The sequence below is a fragment of the Myxocyprinus asiaticus genome, chromosome 14 (genome assembly GCF_019703515.2).
Source record: "Myxocyprinus asiaticus isolate MX2 ecotype Aquarium Trade chromosome 14, UBuf_Myxa_2, whole genome shotgun sequence".
In the NCBI taxonomy this organism is placed as follows: Eukaryota; Metazoa; Chordata; class Actinopteri; order Cypriniformes; family Catostomidae; genus Myxocyprinus; species Myxocyprinus asiaticus.
Window position 1 is genome coordinate 31,571,185 of NC_059357.1, and position 26,437 is coordinate 31,597,621.

At 38.0% G+C, this 26,437-nt stretch overlaps 1 protein-coding gene across 1 annotated transcript in view; it reads left to right on the forward strand.

Moving 5' to 3' along the window:
- The window catches only part of LOC127451616 (integrator complex subunit 1-like), a 40,623-nt gene extending 19,148 nt beyond the window's left edge, over positions 1–21,475 (forward strand). Inside the window, exons 34-48 of the mRNA XM_051716421.1 lie at positions 8,977–9,157; positions 9,476–9,599; positions 10,085–10,215; positions 10,300–10,387; positions 11,130–11,377; positions 13,822–13,951; positions 14,052–14,185; positions 17,103–17,295; positions 19,015–19,136; positions 19,268–19,377; positions 19,464–19,580; positions 20,029–20,099; positions 20,180–20,271; positions 20,372–20,481; positions 21,125–21,475. Coding sequence (XP_051572381.1) covers positions 8,977–9,157; positions 9,476–9,599; positions 10,085–10,215; positions 10,300–10,387; positions 11,130–11,377; positions 13,822–13,951; positions 14,052–14,185; positions 17,103–17,295; positions 19,015–19,136; positions 19,268–19,377; positions 19,464–19,580; positions 20,029–20,099; positions 20,180–20,271; positions 20,372–20,481; positions 21,125–21,240 — 1,967 coding nt within the window. The 3' untranslated portion in view covers positions 21,241–21,475. The remainder of the gene's footprint in view (positions 1–8,976; positions 9,158–9,475; positions 9,600–10,084; positions 10,216–10,299; positions 10,388–11,129; positions 11,378–13,821; positions 13,952–14,051; positions 14,186–17,102; positions 17,296–19,014; positions 19,137–19,267; positions 19,378–19,463; positions 19,581–20,028; positions 20,100–20,179; positions 20,272–20,371; positions 20,482–21,124) is intronic.
- The last annotated feature ends 4,962 nt before the right edge of the window (positions 21,476–26,437 follow it).

The window sequence follows — 26,437 nt, forward strand, 5'->3', positions numbered from 1 at the left end:
CGCTTATCCTGTATGCGTCCCAGCAGCAGTGGAGCAGTGAGCCCCTTACATGCCAATCAACTGCTGCGCTAAAACAAGAGATTAAACTTTGACTGTTACAAGCGGCTTTAAAAGCAAATAACCGTCCAATTGGAACGTTTTTAAAAAGCGGATACATACAAAATAACGAGAGCTTCATGGATCTTTTTTAGTGTGTCTGATATCAACATAGATGACAAGCACAAACCCCTGAAGCTCCTTTAATAAAGGTAATCCACTAAAATAATGGATAATTCTGCTTGACATGTTGCGTTTGTGCTTAGATAAAATTTCAACCAAACAATTTTCTTTTTTTTTTCGCTTTTTGTCTTTTCTGACTTTGTTGCACTTTATTATCACACATTAACACACTGACATAGTGATTGAAGTATGTCATCATGAAACAGAGACTCTCCCCTTCAAATCCGAACACAAGTGGTCACAGAAGATGCATTTAAGTGACCTGGGGCCTCATGTATAAAACTCTGCTTAGATTTCTTCCTAAAAGTTTGCTTAAGCACTGAAGTCAAATTTTGTGTACGCACAAAAAAAATCATATTTCTAAAACTGTACGTACGCCAGAACCTGCGCATAGTTCCCTTAATAAATCCCAGCTAGCAGAAGATTGTGCGTACATGTACGTGATTCATTCCGCACCCTGTCTCCTCCCCAAAATAACACTGTAAAAAATTTCCGTAATTTTAACGGTAAATGACTGCAAAAATGCTACAGTAAAAAAAACGTTAATTGGTAAACAGGCAGTTACCTTAAAATATATGGTAAAAATTATAATAATAATACATGTAATTTTACAGTACAGTGAAAATGTATATTGTTTAACAAGAGAGTACATGTACTTTTTACGGTAAATTATTGTTAAAATTATGGTTTAAAAAACAATAATCGGGTTTATTTAAATAATAAACCCGCGTTACCCATCACATTTCATTATATTTTATGGGAATAGTTGTTTCTTCTTATTTTTAATATCACTTATCTACATTGGGGTGTTCTGTGTTATATTTGATGTAGTTTAGTTGATGTTTATTGTATAATTTAAATTTCACGTGTTACCCTGATGGTGTTTAGTGTTTGTGTGAGTGTCTCTTCATGTTTATTGGACATTGCTCTTGGAAAGGCCACTACTGATGAACTTCATGTCATCATGTGCCTTTCTGTAAATACTACAGTGAGTAACGATACATTATAAAGTGAAAAGCAGATTTCTACAGTTTCAGAAGGTTAAAGTATCATTTAATAATATAAACGGTAATGTACCGTAAAATATACAGGCATCAAAATTACATCCCGTAAAGCCTGAAGCGTGGTTACTTATTTTTTACAGTGAATTTCTGGCAACCGCAGCTGCCAGTTTTTTACCGTAAATTTAACAGGATTGTTTTTTACAGTGTACCATATATGGAGTGTATAACACCTGTTTTTGCTATGCATATACTAATCTGCATACGATTACCATATGCATTTCACCATACAGACACGTGATTACTGCTTTTATCGATCCGAGAAACTGTATTATTGAAGATAATAGAGACTGTAAATGTCACATGTGCCCAAAGGTTAGGTGCTGCACCATGGAGAAATATTAATTAATAAGATATTAACTTGTTTTCAAAGAATATATCTTGAATATCCCTTGGCAAACTGTTTTTATTTTTGCAGACATAAATCTAACTTGAGCAATTTTGCTTCTCAGAAAACATTTTAAATTGTTTTAAGGGTGTTTTTATTGAGAAGTTAAATATTTAATACTGGAAACAAAACGAAAATTATTAAAATTCTTTGTGCAGCATTGTCTGATATCATCGGATTACTAAGATTTTATATTTGACTGGTATTTTATATTCAAAAAACAGCTGAATTGCAAATGTACTTCATGATGTTTTTATTAGACAAGAGCGGGGGTTTCATTGCGATGAGGTTCGGGATGAAGTGGAGCAGGCAGCACATTTGATGTGCATTTTATGTGCATTGCTGTACCTGTTTGCAGCTGTACAATACTGTTTCTGATGAGACATGTCCCTCCAATGGTGCATTCGACTACTGAATGGTTCCAGCAGTGCCTGTCTTATATTGTCCATTTTACCAAGCTGTTTCACGTCAGTCAGAATTAGGTGTGCATCACAGATCATCTTTATTCAGATGCTGTTCTTATCTCAGTACATGATTCCTGTAATAGCCTTTGGGAACAGAAAATATCACAAACTAAGAAATCTTCACTGTCATTTTTAGTTACTGTATGTTCCTTCTCTATGATGACACGGGAAATTCCTCCAAACACAGCGCATCCAAAACCAATATTTCCGCTTTATAGCTTATTTTTGAATGCCTTTTCAATTAGTTACATAATACTAATATAGCCTACTATTGGCTTGATGATTCATTCTTATTCAAGTGCTACATACTTTTTTATTCTAAATGTGGTGAATAAAATGAAAATCGGAGTTTATAATCAGTCTGTTCAGTTCATTATTTGTCCAGCTGGAGTGGCCAGTTCACACACAGCAATAAAAGAGTGCATACGCAAGGGGTAGAGCTTGTGTGGCGGTGTGCATATTTTCACGTCAAGTTTACTTTTTATAAGTCTAATCCTGAGCGTGAGAAGCGGCGTACAAACATTTTTGTGCATATGCAACGTTTATACATGAGGCCCCAGGTGTGTGTCACAGTGATGAGCATCAGACACAGTAATGAGATGCATTGTAACACCAGGTGTAAACGTGGTCAAGCTGAAAAAACGTCTCAATCTGACCTTGTGCAACTATATTAGACCTATATTGAACCTGACCCGCAGCATGCAGCAAAGCACTGGATCTCATTTTACATGCAAAGAGGACATTTATGTTGAACTCTTAAAGGAATAGTTCACCAAAAAATTACAATTCTCTCATCATTTATGTACCATCATGCCATCCCAGATGTGTATGTCTTTCTCCTGCGGAACACAAATGAAGATTTTTTGAAAAATATCTCAGCTCTGTAGGTCCATACAATGCAAGTGAATGATGACCAGAACTTTGAATCGCCAAAACTTTGAATCGAAAAAGCATAAAATTAATCAGAAACACTCAAATGGTTTAATCAATGTCTTCTGAAGTGATCCAGTTGGTTTTGGGTGGGAACAGACCAAATTATAACTTCTTTTTCACTGTACATCTTGCCATTGCAGCCTCTTGGCACAATCATGGTTTCAAGCTTGATTACACTTCCTAGTGATTGACGCATGCGCAGAGCACTAGATGGTGCTGTAGGAAGTGTAATCGAGCTTGAAATCATGATCGTCATGGAGACTACTGTCAAGATTTACAGTGAAAAATGTATATTATTGGTCTGTTCTCTAGAAAGAGTTATATTTTGGTCTGTTCTCATCCAAAACCAACTGGATCGCTTCAGAAGACATTGATTAACTCACTGGACACTGGTCATCATTCACTTGCATAGTATGGACCTACACAGCTGAAATATTCTTCTAAAAACCTTTGTTTGTTTTCTGCAGACGAAAGAAAGTCATACACATCTGGGATGGCATGAGGGTGAGTAAATGATGAAAGAGTTTTCATTTTTGGGTGAACTATCCCTTTAAAGGCACAGCAGCCTTTAATTTTAAGGATTAGAGCAGGGGTCTTCAATCATTTTCAGGCCAAGGACCCCTTGGTGGGTAGAGAGACGGAGCCAGGACCCCCATTACATATTGTATAAAATTTAGTGTTTCGTTTTATGCCTATAAAAACGTGTATGGTATGCTACCATAATATTGTATGTACATACTACATGATGTTTACATTGCAAGGCCAATGAAATAATCATTAAATGCTGCCCTGCTGAAAAGATCAGCTTAAACCAGCATAAGATGGTTTTAGCTGGTCGCCCAGCCTGGTCATAGCTGGTCAGGCTGGTTTTAAAGGGGTTCTGAACACTTTTTTTTTTAGCTGGTCAGGCTGGTCTTAGCTGGTCAGGCTGAGGCTGGTCAGGGTGGTCTTAGCTGGTCAGGGTGGTCTTAGCTGGTCAGGGTTGTCTTGGCTGGTCTTAGCTAGTCTCCCAGCCTGACCAGCTAAAAAGTGTTCAAACCCCCTCTGAAACCAGCTAACCGACCAGCTAAAACCAGCCAACCAGCTTGGGTCTGCAACATTCTTGACAAGAAGTGACATTTTTAATTTTCCTTGTTAATCCCTGTGCCAAACCTCCTCCAAAAAGAAAGAAAAAGACAGACAGATAGACAGACAGACAGACAGAAATGCAGAATAAAACAACTTTTATAAGGTTACTAAAATGGAGTCTTCATCTCATATGAGTGATCGATTTTATACATATATTTCAAAATTGCTGTTCATTTCATTGAGTACAAATTTGTAATGAGGAAAACAATGACTGCATGAGTGCACCTTTAATTATGTTGATTTGAGAGTCACCGTCTTGTGTGTGTCAAACGTTGAGGACCGTGTACGCCAGCTTGATAATCTCAGCAGTAACTATTTATTTACACCATGCAAGGAAGCTATTGTTCTGAAAGCAAAACGCAACTAATAATAAAAGAAACTGTAGGCTGTCATCTGCTCAACCGCACAGCGTGACCAAAGCAGAGCAGATGCGTTTACTCACGCGACCCTCCACTGCAGTGCTGCAAAACCTGATGTATGTCGCGCAGTGAGCGGCTCGTGATGAGCATGGGCGCGTGAAGGGTTTGTCCAGGCTGTGCCCTTCTGCTAACTAGCGCTGTTTAGTCACACTTTAAGATTTGGCATGCAGCTGCGAACTTGTCAATAGACTAAAATTCATACTCCTCTCTCTCGCTATCGCTCACGTGCTTATTACAGTGATTATTACAGATGCCAATGGTGGATCAAATAATAATTTGCAGACCCCCTTCAGTACCACCGCGGACCCCCTGTTGAAGACCCTAGGATTAGAGACAAAAACTCTACATTGAGGTTTTGCTCTATATAACTTAACTAACATATTGTAAGTGAACCTCATGGAGAAAAATCTAATTGTTTTATTATTATATTTTATAACAATTAATTATGACATGACCCCTTTAAATGTTTGTATTGCCTACATTACATAGCACTTGACTATGTATGATGTTATTAACTTTAATTAAAGCTCCTCTAGAATCACATGGGGTTCTTTAAAAACAATGCATGCCATGGAAAATGTTTTTGAATAGCTTTTGTTGGTGAAATGTCTGTGGCAAATGTAAGGCCAACTGATGTGGAGAGAAAGGTAAGTCAGATCTCTAGAGGCAGCTAAGCTATGTGTGTTGGTTTTGGAGTGGTTGCCAGCATTAGTCAATCTCTCCAGACGGCTGCATTTGACTCATGCCCCGGCATCAACGTTTCTGTCCTGAATGTGTTTCTCTTTATGATTTTACCATGCCGCTCTGAAACCTCTCCAAAACAAAAACAATTTCACTCTGCAGAACCACTCATCCACTGCAGAGCTTGTTTATGTCCAGCAACAGCTCTAACAGCCAGGGGTGACTTATGAAAGATAGATCCACACGAAAGTTAGTGGTGCTGGAGGTCTGAAGTCAAGATTACTCAGAAACCAAGCATGTGGGTGTTCTCATTCTTGCGATGTGGTTTTGGCTGTGATGGCTTGTTTTTAATTTTTGGTCCTGTGTATTTCACAAGAGTGCAAAAATGGTAAAAAAGGAAAGAAAAGGTAATTCATTTTATAATACGGTCGTAGTAGTTAACGTTGGTTAAAGATGCACTCAGTAACTCTTTTGCTCATAAATAAATTAATAGTATTTTTGAATAATGTTTAAAATGATGTATACTCACAAAAGATAAAGACATCATTTTTTCAGAAAAAGATACCTATTCACAACAAGACTGAATTTTTGGTGTGAATGTTCATTGTGAACAAGCTTTTGAATAGGAACAGTGGATTCCTATGGTGCCATTCACACTGGATTCAACAAATTTACATGCAGTACTTTACTACGAGTGTAGCTAACAAATTGCCAAACCTCACTGCTATTTTCAAAGTCTTGATAATATAAGTATTCCTGTAATGGAATTTATTTAAATAATTATAAAGAAAATACTGTGAACCTGTGTTTATTTTTTTAATGTTCTATTGCATCATTTTATTTAGGGTTGCTAACCGTCCCGTATAATACGGAATCATCCCGTATTTGAGGTATCAAAATTGTGTTCCGTATGCAATCCATACAGGACACAGTTTGTCCTGTGTTTTAGCGTCTTACACCCAAACTGCTGAAAATTTTTACAAACCGAGAGAAACTGACCTGAAACAAACACATTTAGCGTGAGTTGTGTGCGATATCATCTGTTAAATGTACACTGAGGCCACACTTGACAGAAGAGGCCGGGGAAAGATCAATGACAGTCAGCGCAGTTTTCTGTCGTATTTTCAGTGAAAAGCAGGATCATTTTGTCAAACATATAGCATTCAAGTGCATGATAGTTGTTTCTCACCATTGCGATTCCAAAAACACCAGTAATTCATGCCATAACATTACATTGCATTGCAAATGTCAGTGCTCGGTAACACTTTACAATAAGGTTGCATTCGTAAACATTAGTTAATGCATTAAGTATCATGAACTAACAGCGAAAAACATTTTTTTTTTTTTTACAGCATTTATTAATCTTTGGTAATGTAAGTACAAATAAAAAATACAATTGTTTATTTTTAGTTCATAGTGCAATAACTAATGTAAACATAAACAACATTTTTTTTTTTTTTTTTTATAAATTAGTATACCGTTTGTGGAAATAAACATAGATTAATAAATGCTGTAAATGTATTGTTCATTGTTAATTCATGTTAAGTAATGTTAACAAATGGAGCCTTATTGTAAAATGTTACCCAGAGCTTGTTCTGGAAGAGAGACTCAGCAAAATTACAGTAAGAAAAGCTGCAATAAGAAACTACAAGACAGTACAGGTTTAGTTAAAATGCTTAATTTGATTTTCTTACATTTTCCTTGTAATAAACTCTATTTACTGGCAAAACAATGACACTGTAATCCAAGGAGAAATACACTTTCATAGTTCTGATGAAGACTCTTGTGTGCATCGAAACGTTAACCACATGGTTATTTATTTAGCAGGAAGTAAGCGTGCAAGCTCTCTGTTTTGGATTTAAGGCATTGTTTAGACTTTACACCTTACAAAAGTCATTCTGGTGTACGTGTGTTTTGATATACAGTAGCCCTGGAAGGCCAGATTATTTTTTTTGTGATATAGCCTAGTATTTTTGACCTATTAGTCATATTCTGTCTACAAACTGATGAACCCTAATTTTAACGGAAAGTTGGTTCATTAAGCTCTGAAGACGGATAAGTCTTAAACTTTAATTACGGGGAAGAAAACGTTTGACAAAAATATTGTCTTTCTCCACTGATCGCAGCTTCGTTCATTTGGCAAAAAGTAGTGTTTATTAAAAGTGAAGACTGATAGAAATTTGATTCGTCCTGGTTGTTGTATTAAAGCGGTTTTCATTTTTAGTGTATTAGGGGCCTTTCACACCGAACATGTTTTTGCGTCCGTCCATGCCCTTTTCCAATTGTTTTCCTATGTAAATAAGCCCTAGATGGACCTCTTTAACCTTTGAGCAGCATCTCGCACCGGAGCCTTACTGGAAAAAAATGTCCCGTATTTAAAGATGGAATGTCCTGTATTTGGCTGGTAGAAAGTTGGCAGCCCTAATAGTATACCATACCTGTTTTAATTCAATGTACACGTGTGTTTATATCACTATAGCCTAACTTGTGTTGAATTATCTAGGCATTCCAAAAGAAGTTGGGTTCAGAAGTTCATTTGGAATATACTTGTAGCAAAATTGTGCAAATAAAGACATGGGACATAGATTTATGCAACACTGCTCTTTACTCATCTTAATCAAAAAGAACATAATGAAATAGTTATGCCAAATAAGGTGAATAAATGCCTTAACAGCGCAAAATATATAGAGCTGTTCAGCTTGTAGTCCAAAAACCTGGAAGAGAATTCGCCATGGGTTCCCTCAGGATTTTTATAATGGGGTTTTTGAACTTATGTGTAAAATAAGGTCTATGGTAAACATTACTTGATGAAACGTGGACATTTTGTTTTACAACATAAATTACACACTTTTATACCTCAAACGTGATTTTTTGAAGCCTTATTCAATTACATACTTTTTTTTTTTTTTTTAAATGCAAGGTGGCTTTAAAATTCACGTTTTAGGTATGAAAGTGTGTAATTTATGTTGTAGAACAAATTGTCCAAATATCGTTAAGTAATGTTTACCACAGACCTTATTTTACACATAAGTTCAAAAACCCCATTATAAAAACCCATAGGAAAATCCAGAGGGAACGCATAGCGAATTCTCTTCCGGGTTTGTGGACTACAAGCTGAACAGCTCTATTGATTGCTGACTGCTGAATGTGCAGTAAACCATAATAAATATGTTTGAAGAACAGCGAACTACTGTACAGGGGTGAAATTGTTTTTTTTAGTGGGCAAATATACAAATATTGTATTTTTACTGATTTTATTCATTTTTGTCTCTGTGAGAATAGACCTTTCACCGGCGGCTCATCTCGCAAATTGGTTACAGATTTGGTGTGAATAGGCCTTTATTCTACTTCGAGCTGGTCGCACACTCATGGGACCCGTCATGTTGAGATCACATGACCAACTAAATACTACTGTAAACCCCTGTTATCGGAAACTTTCAATAAAGGAATAAATGTAGATGGGTATAAGGAATAAATGTAAAGATATTTCTATAACGGCACCTGTAACTGAAAACTTTTGCTTTTTTGTGATGCTGCACCCACTTCTATAGTTGTCTGTTGTATTTGTAAATGAACATTAACCAAGATTAATGCTGTAAAAATTATTAATTGCTAGATTGTGATACATAATGCATTCACTAAAGTTAATTAATATAATCTTAATGTAAACTTGTGTGCTTTAGTGTTGCAGGGGCTCATGGAGATAAAGTCCCCATATCTAGAGGAGCTGTTGTCCTTGCTCATGACCGTCAGTACAGAGATTGGAACCCCAGGAAACACAGCGGGGCCTGTTGCCATGGTGATTTCTCTTCTGCTACAGGAAACAGAGGAGCGAGGGGTGAAAATAGAGGTGGATTCCAAAATGTGAGCATAATGAGTCATTCTTAAAATCATGGCTACAGTGCCTCATCACAGAGCCAACAGCGCTTGATAGCTTTTTTTTTTTTAATTTTATTTTGTGCTGGTGATACTGTTTCTAGGTGGGGAAGGAACACAGCTGAAATTGTAAACCCTTTTTTTTTTTTTTATTTGGCATCGAACCGCCCAAGTTTCCATAGTGACATGCAGGGTAACCAATTACACATTGTGACACTATTATCTGAATAATGTGTCATGTTTTTTCTCTACTAAGAACATATTGTATAGAATGAGTTGATGTCTGATGTGTGTCCCTCCTGGCAGATCTGAGTCAAAGAAGCCTGGCTCGTGTTCAGGGCTGTTGGTGGACTGGCTGGAGCTGCTTGACCCCGAGGTGACCTCTGTGTGCTCAGATCTTCAGCAGAAGCTGCTCTTTGCCCAAAACAAGGTAAAATTCAAAGATATTTTGCCTCGGCCTCAGAGAAACCGCCCACAGACATGAAATTGCATGACTTTACTCAAAATGCCAAGCTCCAGTCTGATTGCCTGGCTTTATTCAATTTCCAGGAGACAGGGAGCACAAGTTTTTACTCCACTGGGAAACAAAGTCAGGTGTAGAGGTTACATGAGCATAGTTGAAGAACTCTTTATATAGCAATAGTTTGTGAGGTTCGTGGAATGGAATTTTAGAAAGATATTCAGTTTTCTTTTAGATATTATTAGCAGTTAAAAAGACCTGTACTGTATATTGTACCCCTAAAAATCATATTTAAAAATAAGCGAACTGTGGTTGGTCAGACAGCTTCTTCCTGTCTAATTGGGTGGTTCTCAGCTAGAACAAGCTGCAGTGTGCACCAGACAATCAAAAGTCTGGCTATACGAGACTCTGTGTTATGTACCATCAGTGTCTAACTCTTTTATTGTCTGTCCCAGACCAAAGGCAGTGGTGTATGTGTGGCCCCATCCTTTAGGCCTTATCTGTTGGCCCTGCTTACGCACCAGTCCAACTGGAGTACTCTGCACCAGTGCATCAGCTCTCTGCTCAACAAGCACAGAGAGCAAAGGTAATCACCTCCTTATCAGCCATTTGTCTTCTTCTGTTCTCACACCTCCACAGTGTGTGACTCTGTATTTTATCTTTTCTCCAGACTGGACCCAACCTCAGCTCTGGACTTCCTCTGGGCCTGCAGTCACATTCCCCGAATCTGGCAGGGGCGGGATCAGAAAACTCCCCAGGTTTGACCAGAGTTGAGATTAAGACTAAAGATAAAACCAAAACCATTTCTTAAAACTAACATAACTGTGAGAACATTAACATATGATAATGCATGTTTACATAGCAACACCTTTTCAGTATTCAGCAACTTGGTGGGGCCTTATACTTGAAACAGGAAAGAAATTATAAAATGGTACAAAAGTCTTTAAAGTGCACTCAGTAACTTTTGTCTTTCTGTCATCTTGGACTTACACTGACACCTAGAGGCTTGGATGCAGCATCATTTAAAATCAATAGTTTTCAGTTATTTGTAGAAAGTTAGTATTCACAGTCAGCCATTATTACTTTAATCAATGAGTGAAAGTATCAAATAACAGGACGGTTACTGAGATTAAGTGAGTAGTATTCGGCTGGTCATGTGATTCTAACATGGCAGCCCCCATGTGTGGACTCTCTCCATGTAGAATAAAACAGCTTTAATAATGTTACTGATATGACTGGAGTCTTCATTTTAATGTGAGTGGTCATGATTTCCTACTTATATTGCAAAATTACAATTCATGTCTTAAGTAGTTAAACCTTTTTAATGAGGAAAAATTACTGAGTGCACCTTTAAGACCAGTTATATCGTTACCCAGACCTGGTTACTTTCAGTGGTCAGTAGCTCAAAGCAAGACAGCTTTGCCATACATTTTATAACCTTAGATATAAGAGATGATTTTGGCATCAAAGTATGCGTTGGGGTTGTATGTGTCTCGGCAGAAGCGCACAGAGAAGTTTGTGTTTAAGCTGAGTTCTGAGGAGTTAATGAGTCTGGTGGACCTCATCCTGTCTGAGTCAGAGCTGAACTGCCGTGACTCACACAACTCCAAGAACACCCTGGACCAGGTCTCCTGTTCTCTCCTCCAGTCCCGCCTGCCCCTGCTTCATAGCTGTCTCCACTCAGATCTGGACAACATCAAGAAAGTCTCTGAGTATCTCATCAGCTGTGTTAAGAAGTGGGGAAACAGGTAACAGGATCCTTTATCATGTACAAACATCATAAAAAATCCCCAAAATCTATTTACTTTTCTAGAAAATAAATCCTTTGTAAAATTGGAACTGTGTTCATAACGTGGCCAGTGAACTCTCAATTCCATTAAAGGGATAGTTCACCCAAAATTGAAAATTCTCTCATCATTTACTCACCCTCATGCCACCCCAGATGTGTATGACTTTCTTTCTTCTGCTGAACGTAAACAAAGATTTTTAGAGGAATATTTCAGCTCTGTAGGTCCATACAATGTAAGTGAATGGTGACCAGACCTTTGTAGCTCCAAAAATCACAAAGGAAACATAAAAGTAATCCATATGACTTCAGTGGTTAAATCCATATCTTCGAAGCAATATGATAGGTGTGGGTGAGAAACTGATCCAAATGTAAGTTCTTTTTTTACTCTAAATCTCCACTTTCACTTTTACATCAGAAAGTCACATGTGGTGCCTGTTTAATTTCACTTTTACATCTGAAAGTGAAAGTGAAACCAGCCAATCAGATTGGCACTTATTAGCATTACACCATCCACCCCACTCTCTAGATATCGGATACAGAATTGGCCATTGGAAAAACCTGACCACAAGATCTATCAATTAAAAAAATGGCCAAAAAACTTTAACAGCAAGGACACCAGTGTCAAGTGGAGGTTATGGTTTGCCCCATGTTACCAAACATATGGCCACGCTCTCTGCCATTACAAAGCAAAAGAACTGAACTTCCTCCTTGCCTCTTAAAAGGGGTTGATAAATGTGCATGATAGCCGGCCTTTCCTCTACTTACAGCAGAAACACTCTCTGTCAGGCACAATAGCAGGAGGACTAGTAATTAGCTCTTGTGGTGTGAAATGAGAGGCAGCTAAAGTCGTTTAGCTCTGATCTGTAAGTGAGCTCAGTGAAGTATAATGAATTCACAAGGATTAAGACTCTAGCTCTTCCTTTGGCTTCTGTTGTGAATCGCAGCGCAGACTGGGCTGTCAATGAGATCAGACTGCGGCTTTTTGTGTGACTACAGCCCTCCTCCTTTCATGAATATGCCTTTGGTTATTAAACCCCCTTAATGAGGAGGGAAAAAAACTTTGGACAAGGTCAAATGAAAAAATTACCCCCAGAATTACAATATTTTGAAGTTGGGCTAAGCTGTTTTATGGTAAAAAATAGGCTTGGTTAATGTTGCCATGTAAAATGCGTGTTTGCTCTTGTGTGGGATAAACGGATGTGTGTTTGGCATTCTCTCTGTATCTGCTGCTTGTGAGCACAACAGCAGATTAGCAGGCGTAAACCACAATCAGGCAACAAAGTGTCGGTTAGAGGGCCTCCGCTTGGCTGGACGAGCGTGTGTGTTCTTCAGTCGGTAATAACACGAAGACTTTGTTGTTAAGTCTGTCATGCCACTTTGATGTTTTTCTGGTTAGGCCATGTAAATCTCTCTCTTTGTAATGTCCGTAGTGTTTCTATGTAGCGTTTGTAGTGTGGCCTCACTTTTAAAAAAATATTACGGGTTCAATACAAGTTAAGCTCAATCAACAGCCTTTGTGGCATAATAATGATTAACACAAAAATAAATTTTGACTCGTCCCTCCTTTTCTTTAAAAAAAGCAAAAATCTGGATTACAATGAGGCATTTAAAATTGGAAGTGAATGGGGCCAATCTGTAAACATTAAAATACTCACTGTTTCAGGAGAATAGCCGCAAGATGTAAACAATATGCATGTTAACATGACTTTAGTGTCATAAAATTGCTTACTAACCTTTTCTGTGTAAAATTATAACCAATTTCACACGTACAGGACACGTGACTCAAATTTCGTCATTAGCAGAGTGTGCGAGTACTGAACACGCGCAGCCCAATTTTTTTAACCGCGCATATTTGAGTGTGCAGGATGCGCATGCTCTTGGAGTTATTTGCACTAATTAGTGGGTCCACAAATTGGCAAAACTTACATTTTGAGCTGTTGCTGTCATGAAGAAGCGCTAGAAGATGATGTAACCGCCGCTAAACAACAGCAGGTGAAGGTAAAAACAACATCAGTGGATGTACAAGTCAAGAGTGTGTGTGTGAGGAGGTCTGGAGATACCTGCATCTGTATAACTTGAGTCTGAGGAAATATAAAGATGTCTTTATTGGTCAAAACACCTGAAGAGAAAGTCCAGTGTCACATAGCAGTCATAGTGTGCATGCGCCATCCGCCTGTGTATGGGCGCACAGTTATATGGAGTATACTTTGACAGGCTCGCATTTGACTGTATGCAGACGCTGGGCGTTCGCATCAGAATGGAAGTATGCCTAGGGTTTAACTTGTACTGAACATGGAATATTCCTTTAACTGGCTTTATTATAACATTAGGTCAACTGTTTATGAAATTTTGCATGTTAGCACTTTGTGCCTGTTCAAGTTCTTATTTATGCTGTATTTGCAGCATAATGAGTAAGAGGTGTCAGACGCTGCTGCTGCAGATCTACCTGAACTTCCCGGAGGTCATACAACACGTCCGCCTACCAGAAACCACACTGAGCGGAGAGGGAGCAGCCGATGGCAGCACCTGCAAGGTAAATAATGCAGCTTTTGACACCTCAGATAATAAGATTCCCTTTAACAATGTTTGGGCAGATTAATACTTTGTTTGTTTGTGTGTGTGTTTTTACACAGTTGGATGTTTTAGTGCATCGTCTCATCAGTCTGCTAGCTGACACAGGAGACTCCAAAACAGCAGAGAACCGTGTGTCTGATGCCAATCTGGCCTGCAGGAAACTAGCTGTGTCACATCCGGTGCTTCTACTCAGGTTTGTTTGGTTTTGCTTAAAGTTCAATTCAAGTTAAGCCAGCCGCGTCCCATGCATTTTAAGTCTAGGCCTTCAGTGCGATTCATGCCATTAAGAAAACACCGTTTCACAATGAATAAGACACCGTATGCCCATCATACATTACGTGTCAGTCAACTAATAATACCAATTGAAATTTTAAACAAATATCTCTAACAATATTTGCGATTTTAAATTTAGCTTGCAATTCATTTTGTTTCGTCAGGGTACATGGTTACTTTTCAAAACTTGATCTGATACTGAATGCTTAAGCAGCCTAATTTACACTTAGAAAACTCCTGATGTTGCTATAACAATGCAAAAAGCATTTACCAATTTGCTTGTAGTGAAAATCAGTCCTCCTTTCCTTTTTAATTAATCAATCGCAAGATCATGGATCTCTTTCTCAACGGCAATACCAGCAGTGATGACAGCCGACTCATCAGCAAGATCTTGCGCTCTTCGCCTTCAAATTACATCACTTAAAGCGTGATTACGTCACTCAAGGCCAGCTAGAAGGCCTGGACCGGGACATATCCTAAAAACCATACCCACAAGAACAAGTAAATCAATCTGATTGGCTGATGAATCTGACAGTCTGACTTTAGATGCCTATTCACTTGCATTGTTGAGGGATTCTGTGGAAATTTTTAAGGCCTGACGGAGTGGAGCTCAAACTCACGCACTGCTTCAGGCATGCGATTTGTGAAACAGTTGTCACACTTTGCTTGTAAGCATCGAGGAATAAGTTCTGATAGGATACATTTTTTTTTTTTTTTTTTTTTTTGCTATTCGTTTATAGATTAATTAGAAGTTGAAAGCAATTGAAAATACATAGGCAAAAAGGTCAATGAGAATGAAAGGATGAAAAAATATTTATTTATTAGGCATGTTACGCCAGCAGAGAAGTCTTTGCTGGCCCTGAGAACTCGCCACTGAGTTAAGCTCAGTTAGCCGCATTTGTGGCATAATGTTGATTACCACAAAAAATTACATTGACTCGTCTCTCCTTAAAAAAAATAAGAAGCAAAAATTTAGGTTACAGTGGGGCACTTACAATGGAAGTGAATGGGGACAATTTTTGGAGGGTTTGAAGACAGACATGTGAAGCTTATCATTTTATGAAAGGTCTTACATTTATTGTTCTGTTAAAACTTGTGTATTATTTGAGCTGTAAAGTTGTTTATATCGTAATTTTACAGTAATTTTACGGTTTGTTGACATTACATTGTCATGGCAACAAAGTTGTAAAATTGGCTATAACTTATACAGAAAAGGTTAGTAAGCAATATTATCACACTAATATCATGGGTTACACTATTTTACTGTCCTTGTTACAGTGTAATTACACAAGTAATTACTGGTTATTACTAATTTACAACATATACTTACTATAGGTTTAGGGTTTGATTTAGGGTTAGTTGCTTGTAATTATGCATAATTGACTGTTATTACTAGTCAATACATATAATTTGTGTAACAAGGACACTGTAAAATAAAATGTTACCATATCATGTTAACACACATTTTGTTTGTCTTGTGGCTATACTTTTAAAACAGTGAGCATTTTAACATTTACAGATTGACCCCATTCACTTCCATTGTAAGTGCCTCACTATAACCCAGATTTTTGCTTTTTTTAAAGAAAAGGAGGGACGAGTCAAAATAAAAATTTGTGGTAATCAGCATTATGCCACAAATGTTGTCGATTGAGCTTAACTTGTATTGAACCTGGAATATTCCTTTAAGAATCAGACATGCTTTAAAAGTCATGGTTGGTTTTGTAAAGCAGTGCTGCATTTGTTTAAACTTCAAAGATAGCATGAAATCAAAATTGAACCGTCTCTGTTCTTATTTTGCATAATTTATTTTAAAAGAATTGTTTTAATAATGTTTCATCAAAATCAAACAATTTTTGTTTTGTAATTTTTGTTTTGACTTTAAGGGATAGTTCACCCCAAAAATTAAAATCTTCTCATCATTTATAGGAACTCACCTTCATGCCATCCCAGATGTGTATGACTTTATTTCTTCTGCTGAACACAAATGAAGATTTTTAGAAAAATATCTCAGTTCTGTAGGTCCACACAATGCAAGTGAATGGTGATCAGACCTTTGAAGCTCCAAAAAAGAGATAAAGGCAGAATAAAAGTAATCAGTACGACTCCGGTGGTTTAATAAGTGTCTCCGGAAGCGATCCTGTTGGTTTTGGGTGAGAACAGACAAAACTCTAACAAATTTCTCACTGTACATCTTGTCGTAACAGTCTTTAGGCACGATCATGATTTAAAGCTTGAGTACACTTCCTAGTGCTTGACGCATTTGCAGAGCGCTAGATGGCGCTATAGGTAGTGTAATCGAGCTTGAAATCATGATCGCCAAGGAAATTGCTGTCAAGATGTACAGTGAAAAAGTTTATGTTTTGGTCTGTTCTCACCCAAAACCAACATCATCACTTCGGAAGACTTCCTTTGCTACATCCCTTGACCATTGTGCATTCCAATTTCTCCCATTCATTTTAATACCAGTGATCCATCTCCGGTACCAACACTGGAAAAAAATGGCTTTTGAGAAAAGTTTTTAGTTGTCCATCCAAATGTGGATTATCAAATGTTCACGCTAATTTTTCTCTAAACCTGAGCATAGTTGAGCTAAACCTTTTTTCACATCACATAGCAAAGTCTAAGAGACCCGATTTCAGTCATAACTCAATTTTCACAAAATGTGTAGTAACTATGTTTTGCATTTGCAGGGCAGAATAGGCCTACTACTTTTTCACAGTAAAATTAAATTCCAATGGATACAATCACATCCCACCCTACAATACTTCCAGATGAATATTATGTTTCACTTGTAAATATGTTAAGTTAAATGCAAGTGTATGTATAATATTTTTCAGACACCTGCCCATGATCGCTGCTCTCCTGCATGGCCGCATCCATTTGAACCTGCAGGAGTTTAGGCAGCAGAACCATCTGACCTTCTTCAGTGATGTTCTGGCCATCCTGGAGCTGCTGCAGCCGCTGGTGTTCCACTCTGACCACCAGAGGGCACTGCAGGACTGTATGCTTTCCTTCATCAAAGTTCTAAAGGTATAGAGAACAGGGAACATGGACTGCCTATCATCATGTACAACAATCTCTTACAACATATCTTTATTTATGCATTTATTTATACATTTATGCATAAGGCTTTAGATGCATTTTGAGATTGAATGTACAATTCTAAGTACAGTTATGAGCTCTTCACGCCTCTAAATGTTAATCCAGGGTTAAAAATGACTTTAACCAGGGGTTTAGAAGGTTTTAATCCGGGGTTAAGTGTAGTCTAAACCTTTTACTCTCTGTATATGTACACTGGCGGCTAAAAGTTTGGAATAATGTACAGATTTTGCTGTTTCAGAAGGAAATTGGTACTTTAATTCACCAAAGTGGCATTCAACTGATCACCAAGTATAGTCAGGACATTACTGATGTTAAAAACAGCACCATCACTATTTGAAAAAAGTCATTTTTGATCAAATTTAGACAGGCCCCATTTCCAGCAGCCATCACCCCAACACCTTATCCTTGAGTAATTATGCTAAATTGCTAATTTGGTACTAGAAAATCACTTGCCATTTTATCAAAAACAGTTGAAAGCGATTTGGTTCATTAAATTAAGCTTAACATTGTCTTTGTGTTTGTTTATGAGTTGCCACAGTATGCAATAGACTGGCATGATTTAAGGTCCAGAAAATGATGTCAAGCCTTTAGGCAATTAACCAGTTAGCTTCTGATAGGCTAATTGAAGTCAATTGGAGTTGTACCTGTGGATGAATTTCAAGGCCTACCTTCAAACTCAGTACCTCTTTGCTTGACATCATGGGAAAATAAAAAGAAATCAGCCAAGACCTCAGAAATAAAGTTGTGGACCTCCACAAGTCTGGTTCATCCTTGGGAGCAATTTCTAAATGCCTGAAGGTACCACGTTCATCTGTACAAACAATAGTACGCAAGTATAAACACCATGGGACCACACAGCCATCATACCGCTCAGGAAGGAGATGCATTCAGTCTCCTAGAGATGAACGTAGTTTTGTGCGAAAAGTGCAAATCAGTCCCAGAACAACAGAAAAGGACCTTGTGAAGTTGCTGGAGGAAACACTCTTTTTCCTCCAAATATAACGATGGTCATTATGGCCAAACAGTTCAATTTTTGTTTAATCAGACCAGAGGACATTTCTCCAGAAAGTAAGATCTTTGTCCCCATGTGCACTTGCAAACTGTAGTCTGGCGGTTTATTGTGGTTTTGGAGCATTGGCTTCTTCCTTGCCGAGTCGATATAGGACTCGTTTTACTGTGGATATAGATACTTGTCTACCTGTTACCTCCAGCAACTTCACAAGGGCCTTTGCTGTTGTTCTGGGATTGATTTGCACTTTTTGCACCAAACTATATTCATCTCTAGGAGACAGAATGCATCTCCTTCCTGAGCGGTATGATGGCTGCGTGGTCCCATGGTGTTTATACTTGCATACTGTTGTTTGTACAGATGAACATGGTACCTTCAGGCGTTTTGAAATTGCTCCCAAGGATGAACCAGACTTGTGGAGGTCCACAACTTTTTTTCTGAGGTCTTAGTTGATTTCTTTTTATTTTCCCATGATGTCAAGCAAAGAGGCTAATTGTCTAAAGGCTTGACATCATTTTCTGGAATTTTCCAAGCTGCTAAAAAAAAATTAAATTCGTACTTTTTTTTTAATAGAACTGTATAAGCAATTCTATGTTGGGAACCTTCCTTCTGTATTTTTTAATGTTTCATTCTTTCAGAACTTTAGAAGATCATCTCGTATGCTGATCATAAACAAATTTGTGCAGTTCATTCAAAAATACATTACCCATGATGCAGCGTCTGCTGTGCCTTTCCTTCAGAAACACTCGGATATTCTTCAGTAAGAGATTTTTTTGCTTGCGTAGCTCAAACCTGCATTATCAAGCATTCCCAATGTTGCATTTTGATTTCCTCAATTTTATTTTGTAACTTATTGCTTTTTCTCTAAACAGTTTCCTTGTTTTCTTGTAGGGGACTCTCCACAGAGAATCCTGACCTGGTTCAGCTCAAGTCTTTGCTTGCTGGACTGACTTTGCCTGTGAAGTCCTGTTCCTCTGAGAGCACTGCTGAGGACAGAGACGGTAGGGTACCTAACACCCCACATCAGTGAAAATAAAAAACATGAGAGATGCTCTTCATGGAAAAACCTCCTTTGTCTTTTTTTCAGCTGAGGATTTATCCTCAGGTTCCCTCCCGTTGGTTAACATCTCAGCCTCCGTGCCTCTGACTGCAGCTGACATGACCAAGTGCTTGAAGAAGATCTCCAAAGGAGAAGCAATTGAGGGTGAGACTTTTTTTAACCTGCCTCCTAACAAGCTATCCTGTAGACTAAGTAAGTGGCCCATACAGAAATGGAATTGATAGTACTACACTCCCATCAGTAGCTAAAAGACATTTTATCAGAACTCTTTTAAAATGCAATAAGGTATATCTTTAAACATGCAAAGGATAGGGATAGGATATTTGTGGATGATGCGTTTAAATTCTCAAATTATGCAATTATTTGTAAAAAAAAAAAAAAATAATTATATTATATAAATTTATATTTATAGTAAAACATTTACAATAATAAATACATTTATAAAAAATAAAAAAATTCAATTATATCTAGAATTCATTATAAATATTTAAAATAAAATAATTAAAAATGTAATTCTATTAAAGATGTTTTTTATTTATTTCATATTTAAAAAATTCTTTGTTTAACAAACTTTTTATTTATTTATTTTTAGATGTGTTTGAGGGTTTGACTGAAGTGGATGAGAAGTCCAAAAGGAATCCAGAAATCATTCAGTATTTTGTTGTAAGTACATGGTTACATTGCACCATTGACAAAAAATAGCAAGATTAAACAAGTACAACTAACCTGTTATGTATTATCAGAATGATCTTCAGAGACTGATGAGTTCGCCTGAAGAGGTGTGCCGCAACATGGCATTCAGTCTGGCTCTGCGGTGTATGCAGAACATCCCCAAGTGAGATGGCGCTTCCTTACAGTCTATAGATTATATAATGTATATCAAATCTAAATGCCATGTACAAATACACTCTCTTTGTTATCTTTGCTGTCTTTAGTATGGCTGCTGAATTCCTGCCAACCTTCATGTACTGTCTGGGCAGTGGGAACTTTGATGTGGTGCAGACAGCCCTGAGGAACCTGCCTGAATATGTGCTCCTCTGTCAAGGTATACAAACAGGCTCTGACCTTACTCAGTGAAGCAATGTTTTGTTTTGTTTTTAAATGAGATTGTTTTAAAGGAATGTTCTGGGTTCAGTACTACTTAAACTCTACTAAAGCAGCATCTAAGGCACGTTGTTACATGAAAATACAGAAAATAAAATGGCTTGTCTCTCATTTTGTAAAAGCAGATACAAATTGGATTTACAGTAATGCACTTATAATGAAAGTCTATGGGGCAAGGCATTCCAGAGTGTTTAAACGCAGAAATAGGCAGCTTGTAGTTTAGTTAAAGCGCTTATATTCATTCTTCCTTACGAAAATGTGTTATTTGAGCTTTAAAGTTGTCTAAATTGCTTTTTAGCTGTGGATGAATTTCTGGTTATGCGTTACCAAAATATTGTAATTCCTGTAATTTTTCTCTATGTAAACAGTCCCCATCATGTGAAAGTTACCATGTTTACCAGAATTACAGTCATGACAGGAGTTTATTTTGGTACAATACCTTGCACCATAGATTGTAAGTGCATTCATGTAAAAACGGTTTTTGCTATTTTTATTTCTTTATTTTTTTATTTTTTTTCAAACATTTCTTTCTGCTTAAATTAAATAGGAAATACCACTGTAATGTTCTTTTCTCTTTTTTTCAGAGCATGCTGATATTCTGCTCCATAAGGCGTTTTTAGTGGGCATCTACGGTCAGATCGACACAAGTTCCATGATAGCAGAATCCATGAAGGTCTTGCGCATGGAGGGGACGACATAGACTTCCGTTTTAAACATGTTACACAGAGTTTCACTATAACTCGAGGTGTCATGCACTGCTGACTTTCATCCTGTAATCATTGATATAAACCTGAAGAGCTGGACGTTCACATATTTGGGAAAACATCAAATTAAGAAGCATTTAGTTTTCAGTAATATTTGTGTCTACTGGGAATATTGCTGGCATACATCTTTTTGTCTACTGCTTTAAGTAATAAAACAATGAGTCAAAGAAACACATCTTATCTTATTTGTAGTTTTGTTTTCTTGTAATCTTTGTCGCTCTTTTACAACTTTTTCTCTTTTGAGAACACAACAAGATTGGTATTGTTTGTAAAATAACTATTTTTGTGGGTAAATGAGGGAAGACTATGATATTTCTTTGCATGATTGCAAATGAGTGAATCTGAGCTCTTCGGCTCCCCTTCCTTCACATTTTATCCCTGACAGATCTAAGCTATGCAACAAATGCTGTGATGGAAGTCTATTTGCCATGAAAGTGCAAGTTGTTCTTTTCCAGTGTCACTGATCTCATCTAAAAACCTCTGTATGGAGTCTGGGGGAAAGAAGAAGAACAGTGCACCGGCATGCTGGTGAGCGTCGCTCACAGCTCCGGCTAAATTAACTGTGGCGGTAATTATTCAATCACACAGACCAAAGACCCCTGTCTGAAGGGTGCATCGGGGCAGGCTGTTTAGAGCCGGGCTGAGAGTGAGTGTGTGGGTGTCTGGTTACAGTGGAGGCTGAGGAAGCGGGTTATCTGTGTATTGTAGAAGGAGAATGGTGGACATGCCCGCACTGGTGGCAGGGGAACGCAGTCCTCCGTCGCGACTGACAGCCGCTCAGCATGTTAAGCAAAGTCCGCCTGATGAAAGGAGCTTCCTTCTCCAGTCGATTTCATGCATGCTCTCCGCTCTCCTTTTAACATGTCATAAGTGGAATGCAGGGGACTTCACACTTCATCAGTGTTTTTTAACGCTGCCTCCTTTGATTTGTTTCTCCTAATTGTGCCGTCAAAGAAAATTGCTGCCACCCATCTAACCTTCACGTTCTGTGAAAAATTAGACTGAAAAACACTGTTGTCAGTTAATTGGCAGATCATTTGTTCAAATTTGTATGAAAACTTTTTTGATGTATGAGTCAAGCACTGATTTGTATCCTTGCACAAAGGCTAGATGTCTTGATTGTCTTTTTTTAGTGTTATGACTAAACGCTTTCCTAATTTCCTTAGAGACGCTGCAGTCAATTTTCACCATCATTTGGATGTGCTTAATCAGTCCTAATTGCACCTGCTAGGTGTTTCATAACCAGTGTTGTGTAGGTTGCTCAAAAAAAGTAAGAAGGGTCTGCCTCCTGCAAGACTACTACAAGCAAGGGCATAGATTTGGGGGTTCCTCTTTGGCGCACCCCCAGCAGGTGGTGCCTAGAAACGGCCCTGACCTATGTGGTGACAGTGAGGAGAAATGTGATGAAAATGAAGAGAAGAAGCTAGCAATTGATAAGCTAATAGGTAAACCGATTAGCTTTTCAGTTAACTGGAGAAAACAGAACAGAGAAATGTTTAATGTCACCATTTGTATCTTCAGATTCATTATATGATATGTGACATAATTTAACATACGTTAACATAAGTTATTCTGTCAAATTTGAATCATGCAGCGATAGCATAGGATTTTAAAAGTTATTTTAGAATCGCATTATGATCCAAAGGGGGCCGTTACTTCGAGTAGGTGTTCCTTGTCGTCTTGAAGGACGCAGACAAATACACTTGGAAAAAGTACTCTTAAATAACTTAAATAACTACGGATTACTTAATCCAAAAAAGTTAGCACATTACTAAATACTTTTTAGTAACTTTCTGAAACACTTTTCACAGAAAAGCTTTTCTGATCAACAAATTCAAAATAATGTCTATATTTGCTCATTGTTCATTGACTCGTTAGGAGGTGCATGCCTTTCAACTGTCACATAAAACAGACAGATTTTACTTACACTTATGCCATCCCAGATGTGTATGCAGGACACAAATGAGGATGAAGATTTTTAGAAAAATATCTCAGCTCTGTAGGTCCATACAATGCAAGTGAATAGTGGCCAGAACAAAAGAAAGTCATACACATCTGGGATGGAATGAGGGTGAGTAACTGATGAGAGAGTTTTCATTTTTGGGTGAACTATCCCTTTAACGTAATTCATGTTTTAAATATACTCTACATACCTTAGGTTTGGCTGCAGGACTGTGTGTCAGATCAGGTGGTGGTCAGTAATACTGAGGCTCCACAGGGGACGGTTTTGGCTACCTTCCTATTTACACTTTATACCACTGACTTCAAATATAACTCTGGGACTTGTCACCTACAAAAATATTCAGATGACACAGTGATTGTAGGATGTGTGAAAGGGGGTGAGGATGGAGAATACAGGGGAGTTATTGGTGATTTTGTTGACTTGATTGAGCAGAATCATTAAGGTTAAATGTGGAAAAAACAAAGATGTGCTAGATTTTAGGAGAAAGAACGAACCTCTCCAGTTTCTATCAGGGGGGAGGATGATGACATGATACAGTCATACAAATACTTGGAAGTGCTGGGGAAACTGTGTTAAAGGTGTGGATACCAACAGTATAGATAAACTGCTGAGGAAGGCAGGGTCTGTCGAGGGGACTAATATGCACCCATTAAATGTGGTGACTGAGAAGAAGTTATTGTCCATGATTTGTGGGTAGTAACTCTGCACACCCACTACATGATACTATAATGAGTTGTAAGAGCACCTTTAGCAATTGATTTATCATGCCCTGGTGTACTACTGAAAGACACAGAAAATCATTTCCGCCCAATGCCATTGGTGTTTTTAATTCACTACTGTGAATTGTAATTTTAACTATTTTTTTATTTTTATTTTTTTAGTGTTGCTGTATATACAGTATGTTGTATTGTATGTATTTTTCTTAATAATTGCAGTTTAATATTTATGTGCTATTGTAATAAAGAAATTTACCCTTTGGGGAGTAATAAAGTAATGCAATCAATCAATCAATCAATCAATATATAATATTTTAGAAATGTGTAAACCAAGTAAAGTAACTTTATTAAAAGTCAGTGACTGTACAAGAATTTGAAAAATAATTCACTACACTACTTTTTGTATAAAAATAATACAATTCCAGTAATTATTTACCTTGTAATTAGATTACACCTAACACTGCTCATAACACAGATTTATTTCAAAAACATTGTTAGTGGAGTGTCATCGACTTGCCCCAGATGCTTTTGGTCAGATTCCCAGGCAAGTTCTCATAGGCTGACTTGCACTGGGGTGGAACAAAGATGAGTGACAGAATGGGTTGGGCGGAGCTGTTGGTTCTGTGAGTGAGTCTGATGAGCTATTGACAATGACAAACGCTAACCTTTTCAAGAGGCATGCCCTTCCTGCTACGAAAAAGATTTACTGCCAAGTGTTTAACATGGATATATGCTATTAGTTTGTGTGGGTTAGATGGTGTGTATAGGTTTTGAATATGATTGCACACTAAAAATGGCTGTTAATAAATAACAGTTTTAACAGATTAGCACGACAAACTACCATACAGGGGCTAGCTAAGGTGATTATTATTATTTCCATTATTGGGAGTTCAGGCACTAATGTTGGGCTTTGGGACCTCTCACACAGTCTGTTTCAGTTCATGCGAAAAGTGTCAAATATTCAGGTCTGAGCAGGGTTACGATTTCCGAGGCCTTAAGCAACTGTCCAATCAGGGGCTCCTTTTCACCATCTGACAAGGGTGGGGCGATATATCTCCAAAAATGATATCTCTATTTTTCAGCTTGTTAAAGATATTCAATATACACCGATCAGCCACAACATTAAAACTACCTGCCTAATAATGTTTAGGTCCCACTTGTTCCATCCACAGAACTGCCGCTCACTGGATGTTTTTTGTTTTTGGCACCATTTGGAGTAAATTGTAGAGACTGCTGTGCGTGAAAATCCCAGGAGATCAGCAGTTACAGAAATACTCAAACCAGCCCATCTGGCACCAACAATCATCCATGCGATTATCTGATCAGCCAATCGTGTGGCAGCAGTGCAGGGCATAATATAATGCAGATAAGGGTCAGGTGCACCAGTTAATGTTCCCATCAACCATCAGAATGGGGAAAGAATTTGATTTGGACCATGGATTTGGACCTATTCTGAGATGCGGGTTGGTGCTGTTTTGGCGGCACGAGGGGGACCTACACAATATTGGTCAGGTGGTTTTAATGTTGTGGCTGATTGGTGTATCTCGATAATTGTTTATCTGCTCATAAACATTATACATCATGATGGCGCCTCGGATGGCCGCCTCGGTGTGGAGCGCTTCTATTGTTTTGTTATTTTTGTTTGTTTGTCCTGTGTTTAGTAATCTTTTTTCAGTCAGTTTTACTAGAGATGAACTGCTGAACATTCGACAGCATACACCAGTCAATATTTTCCCGGATTTTGAATATTTGGACATTTTGTTTGACATTCTAGTTGGAGGCGCAGCTGTGTTGTTTAAACGCGCTATAAGACGCAGGCGAGGGAGACGAGCAGGCGCACTGGTCAGGCTCCGTCGGCGCGGCTTTCGAACAATGCTGCCGAGCATTCATCTAACAAATCTCCACTCTCTCCCTAAGAAAACGGACGAACTACATCTCCTCACACACACAAACAAGGACTTTTCAACCTCTGCTGCCTTGTGCTTCACAGAAACCTGGCTGAGTGAATCCATTCCGGACAGCGCTTTACATCTGCCAGGCTTTCAGCTGTTCAGAGTGGATCGCATCGCTGAGTTAACGGGGAAAACGAGAGGTGGTGGAACATGCTTTTACATCAATGAATGTTGGTGTACATATGTAACAACGTTAAAGAGGATGTGTTGTCCTAATTTGGAAGCGCTCTTTATTAACTGTAAGCCTTTCTACTCGCCATGGGAATTTTCCATGTTTATTCTGGTGAGTGTGTATATCGCATCAAACGCGTGTTTGAACACAGCGCTGCAACAGCTGGCTGATAAAATCACAGACATGGAACAACAATACCCAGACTCAGTTATTATTATTCTTGGGGATTTAAACAAAGCAAACCTCATACGTGAACTGCCCAAATACAAACAGCACATCACATGCCCAACCAGAGACAGAAATATATTGGATCACTGCTACACAACAATA